The 5,381-nt window shown below is 59.0% G+C and overlaps 1 protein-coding gene across 1 annotated transcript; it reads left to right on the forward strand.

Annotated features, from left to right (window-relative positions):
* Positions 1–464: 464 nt before the first annotated feature.
* Positions 465–4,142, forward strand: LOC102427848 (bone morphogenetic protein 8B-like; the record flags this gene model as incomplete). Its single annotated transcript, XM_023749279.1, has 3 exons — positions 465–545; positions 2,512–2,701; positions 3,082–4,142. Coding segments are annotated over 3 exons (662 nt in total), but the record flags the coding sequence as incomplete, so codon positions are not given.
* Between the last annotated feature and the right edge of the window lie 1,239 nt (positions 4,143–5,381).

Below are 5,381 nucleotides of genomic sequence, written 5' to 3' on the forward strand. Positions count from 1 at the left end.
GCTAGAGAGTTCTGAACGCTGTCTCCGTGTAAAACATTCTTCGTCGACTCCGTCCACACCTTTGGGAACCCCTGGACCGCTGGGCCTGGACCCCTGCACAGGCCTGCACTCCAAGCTGCCGAAGCTGCCTCACTGGCGAAAGCAGCTTGATCTGCACAGTTAACAAGGAGGAAATCGAGGCCAGAACATGCTTTCTCAGAACACCGCCTGGGGAAATACCTCTCCGAACTCAAAGCAACTGCAAAAGCTGCAAGTCCCCAGGTGTCCTCCTCCCACCCTCCCCGCTGACAAGTTGCTCTCTCTACCCAGTTCCATGCATCAGGAAATTTCACCAACTTTCGATGAAAGCATTTTTGTAACAATGTCCCATCTTCCCGGGCTTGCTGGGAGCAGCCAGGGGGGCCGTTTCCTGAGCTGGAGCTCCTGCTGGTTGATCAAAACGCAGGACAGAAGTTTAGAATGAGAGTCCGTTAAAGTGAACAAGGTGCTCTTGACCCAGCAAGGGGAGGAGGCCGCACGGCGTGGTGCCCACGTGGAGCTGGCAGGTGTGCGGCTGGTTCCCTCAGTCCCCGATCCAACATGGAAATCAGCCTCAGGCCTGCAGACAGAGGTCCGGTGACCCACCCGCCAGTCCCACTGTGCCTGGGGACAGATGCACATGGCGATGCTTTGAGAGGGTCCGTCCGCTGAAGGGTGTGAAGGAACGACACGCCTCCACTCTCCGTGCCACACCCTGTGACAGCCAACAGCCTGGGCCTGTTCCGTCCCGCGGACCCGGGATTCTTACACGGCCCCGTAATGGACTCGGTCTGTGTGGTCCCTGAATCCGCGGGAATTGTCACCAAAGTTGTGGGAGTCGTGTGTCTGCGAGGACCCTGCCCCCCACGCTCTCGGCCTGTGCGGAGGACACGGTGCCGCCCGTGTCTCTGAAACAGCCTGGCTCCCCCTGGGCATTTGCTGCGTGTCCAGCTTCCTGTCTGGTGATGGACATTCTATTTCCTCTCCTCCCCGGTCTGGGAATGAAACACTCATCTCCTGCCCAAACATGTGTGTCTGCTGGCCCCACCCAGCACAGCTGTTTGCCCGGCCCTCCCTGGACCAGGTTCCCACCACGAGGACAGGACGTGCTCCCCACATCCGCCTCTGCCACCAGCCTGGTGACTTGTGGTCACTGAGCCCAGTAGCCAGAGAGAGACTCTTTAAAAAGACTCTCAGACGTGTCATTAAAATCTCAGTGTTGGGTTTGGGGGAAGGTGCTGGGCGGCTCCCGCCCCTGCTTTCCGGAAACACAGATTTTTAGTGTTTGAAAGTGACAGAAGGCTAAAGTGAGACGGCCCTAAATATACTGTCCTGGGCATTTCCGGCAGCTGGGCATGTGGGATTAATTCTGCACAAGCGGCCTCTTGCCCGAAGTATTGGACCAGGCCCCGCAACGGAGCCACCTCGGGTCCCCCTCCAGCCCATGCTTCACCCCACCTCCACGCACAGCTCCCACACCACACCCTGCTCCCTACTGCCTGGAGCTTGGCCCCCCACTGGCCAGAGGCACAACCATGCTCCTAGGCCGGAACTCCAACTCTCCTCAGTCAGGCCACCGCCAGACTCACAGCCCGTACCCCACCCCTCTGATCTGTGGGTGGCCCTGGCCCACTCAGTCTGTGCATTTGATGTCCCCTCTGCCTAGAAAGCCCTCCCTGCCACCTCCCCACCTGCCAAGACTCCGTCATCCCATCCTTTGAGGCCAGTTCAGATGTCACCTCCTCCAGGAAGCCCACCCAGATCCCACCACACCATGGGACCTCTGACTCCCGCACTGACGGGGCCTCCCCAGGAGCTGTCACTCCCACCTTGCTTCTTGTTCCTTTCCATCTCTCCCTCTGGCCTCCCTCCTCCTTCACCTGCTCCGAGAGGACCCTGCCACCCTTTCGCCCTTCGCTGTGTTTTATGGCTGTCGTCTCCCTGTCTGTGCTGTCATCTCTCAGCTCCAGGCCTTTGCTCACACCGGTCCCTTCCTCTGCCGCATTCTTGTCCCGTGACCTCGTGGTAAATTCACCGTCACCCTCAAGGCCCAGCTCCAGTGTCAGCTGTGAGCGCTCACCGTCCCACGTCCATCCGCACACCTGGTGGGCTCTGAAGTGCACTCAGTCATGGTCCTGCGCCACTCGGCCTCTTCTCCTTGGGTCTGACGTCCGTCTCTCAGAGGGGGGACCTGTCCTCTCTGCCTCATCTGTGGGCCCAGAGACAGAGGGCGGGGCCGGACCTGCTGGGTCGGAGGCTTGGGGGCAGAAATGGAAGCTGCCCTTGTTGGCCCCACTGTGCGTCAGGTGCTGTGCTGGGCACCTCACTACCGGGCTCCGGGCCTCTCAGCACTGGGGGCAGAGCCTGTGGGCAGGCCCGTTCCCCAGGGAGGAAATGCCTCTCCCAGGCTGTCCGGCCCCTGGTTCCCACGGGCCCTGCCACCCTGGAGCCCGAGCCCAGAGCCAGGAGCGAACAGCCCGCTTTGTCTTGCAGTGGAGCTCGACCGCTCCCTGGGCCACCAGGAGCCCCCCTGGAAGGAGTTCCGCTTTGACCTGACCCAGATCCCGGCGGGGGAGGCGGTCACAGCTGCCGAGTTCCGGATTTACAAGCTGCCCAGCACCCACCTGCTCAACAGGACCCTCCACGTCAGCATGTTCGAGGTGGTCAGAGAGCGGGCCAACAGGTGCCTGCCCACACCCCGCCTCCCGGTCAAACTCTGTGGGTGTGTCGGCCCAGCCCTGGGGGGACGGACAGGGGCTTCCTGGGAGCACACCCTCCAAGAGGAAGATGCTTGGCCCGAGGCCCTGGCACCCTGGCTTCTATCCCCTCCCTGCTGTCCTGGCTGTGGGACCTTGGACGGGTCACCGAGCTCCCCAGCCTCAGTTTCCCCATCTGTCCACGGGGGCGGCAGCACCTTTCTACGGCAGATGCGGTGAGATGAGGCAGTGAGGCGCCCAGCTCAGGGCCAGGAGGGCCGACGCCCCAGGAGTGGTCCCCAGGTGGGCACAGGAAACACGAAGGCAGCTGTGCCGGCTTCGGTTAATTGTTCTTTCGTATCCACAGGGAGTCTGACTTGTTCTTTTTGGATCTTCAGACGCTCCGAGCTGAGGACGAGGGCTGGCTGGTGCTGGACGTGACAGCAGCCAGTGACCACGGGTTGTTGAACCGTAGCAGGGACCTGGGACTCCGCCTCTACGTGGAAACAGAGGACGGTAAGGCCGGGGGCAGGCAGCGAACCTCCTCCCGGGCTCTGGTCAGGGGTCCGGGTTGCACCCCAGCTCTGCAGCTTTCTGACTGGGACTTTGGCAGGTTACTTACCCTCCAAGCCTTCGTTCTCTCGCCTGTGGAAGGAGGATTCAGGCCTTCATCCATCCACCAGGTGTTTAGGGGCGGAGCCTCCTGTATCCCAGGCAGTGGGCATAGAAAGCCGAAGGTGGGCCCGGATCCTGTGTGACTACATCAGGGGGCCGCAGGGCTGGAGCAGAGGGTCAGGGGGAGGTCGGAGGGAGAGGAGCTGAGAGGCAGGCAGCGGCATGCGGAGTCAGGGTGAGCCAGCGGAAGGGGTGGAGTTTTTAGGGAGCTTCTTGAATTGCACAGCAGTGGAGGGCGGCAGGGTCTGAGTTAGCTTTTCATAGAAGAGCCCTCACGGAGGTGTGGCGTCACTCCCATCTCTAGTGTGGGCAGCCCTCGGTGACTGGCTTCCCCCGGACAGTGTGCAGGGGGAGGGGAGGGGACTGGACGGTGGGAAAGCTGACCAGCACCACCTCAGCCAGGCGACCAAGGTTCCCATGGACACTCACTGGGCTCTGTGTACCCTGGATGGGGGTGGGAGGCTCTTCTCCTCGGGGGTCTCCTCCCCAAACCCACGGCCCCGTGTCGCCATGAGAAAAACATCAGACCGACCCAATTGAAGGGCAGCCTGCAGAATGCCCGACCGGCAAGGCCATCAACAACGGGGCCGGCTGAGAACTGCACAGCCCAGAGGCGTTGCCATGACTCCGTGCCCTTGGGGTCCTGGATGGGTTCCTGGAGAGGAAAGAGACCTGGGGAAACGAATGAAATCGGAATAAATCGTGCTGTTGAGTTAAGAAGGTATCAATACCGGCTCAGTTGTGACAAATGCACCACAGTAATTGAGATTTAACATTTCCCGGGGGACACTGCGTTGGGTATAGGGGAATTCTCTGTACAAGTACCTTTGCAAGTTTTTCTACATCTCAACTGTTGTAAGTAAAAGCTTTATTTATTGTGTGCATAAGCACACACCCTGACCGCAGCGAGATGTGTAAGCTGTGGGGGCAAGAGTGAAGCGAAGCCAGAGAGGCCCCGGCAGCCAGTGTCCAGGTGAGGGCTGGGGGGCTGGTAGCAGCAGAAATGGAGACAAGTGGGGAGAGGGATCGGGAATAAAGTGGACGGAGCCATTGGATTTGTTTTTAAATTACTGTTTACAGTCCATATGGTTTTCTATTAATTTCAGGCGGACAGCATAGTGGTTAGACAATCATATACTTTATAGTCTTCCCCAGGTATTTCCAGTACCCACCTGACACCATACATGGTCATTACAATAGTATTGACTATATTCCCTATGCTGTACTTTACATCCCGGGACTGTTTTGTAATTACCAATTTGAATTTTCTTTATTACTGATTTTAGAGAGAGGGAGAGAGATAGAAACATCAGTGTGTTGTTTCATTATTTATGCATTAATTGGTTGCCTCTTGTATGTGCCCTGACCGATGGGAGGGAAACCTTGGCTTGTGGGGACAATGCTCTAACCAGTGGAGCCACCCAGTCAGGGCCTGGAACTACCAATCTGCACTTCCTAATCCCTCCCCTTTTCACCCAGCCCCCGCCCCCCCCCATTCCCCTCCCCTCTGGCAACCATCAGTCCGTTCTCTGTGTGCCAGTGGGTTTTTAAAATATATACTTTTTTCCTTCCCCGAGTTGGGGAAAGTAGAAGAGGGGCAGGTTTGAGGTAGGGAATGGCTCACTGGTAGCCCTGGCTGAGGTCCATAAAAATGTCATTCCAGGACAGGTGCGCTGGGGACACAGGTTTGGGAACCAGTGAAACAGAAAAGTGGGTTTAGAGCCTTGAAACTGGGCAGGCACCTGGGGAAGAAGCTCAGCGATGGAGCCAGAAAGGGATTTGCCACTGAGTCTTTCCCTGAGGGGCGCCCCCTGGGGACCTTCATGAGCCCTGGAGCCAGTCCCAGGCCCTGTGGCTGTCCACCTTTCCGGGGTTGGGAGGCGTGGCGCCTTGGGTCAGAGAGGGAGGCTGGGCGGAGTAGTGGCACCAGCAGGCTGGCGCGTCCCCAGCCCGGAGCCCTCCCTGCTCTGTAACGCGTGGCCTGGGGCGCAC

This window comes from Myotis lucifugus, unplaced genomic scaffold (assembly GCF_000147115.1).
Source record: "Myotis lucifugus unplaced genomic scaffold, Myoluc2.0 scaffold_4959, whole genome shotgun sequence".
NCBI classification, from domain to species: Eukaryota; Metazoa; Chordata; class Mammalia; order Chiroptera; family Vespertilionidae; genus Myotis; species Myotis lucifugus.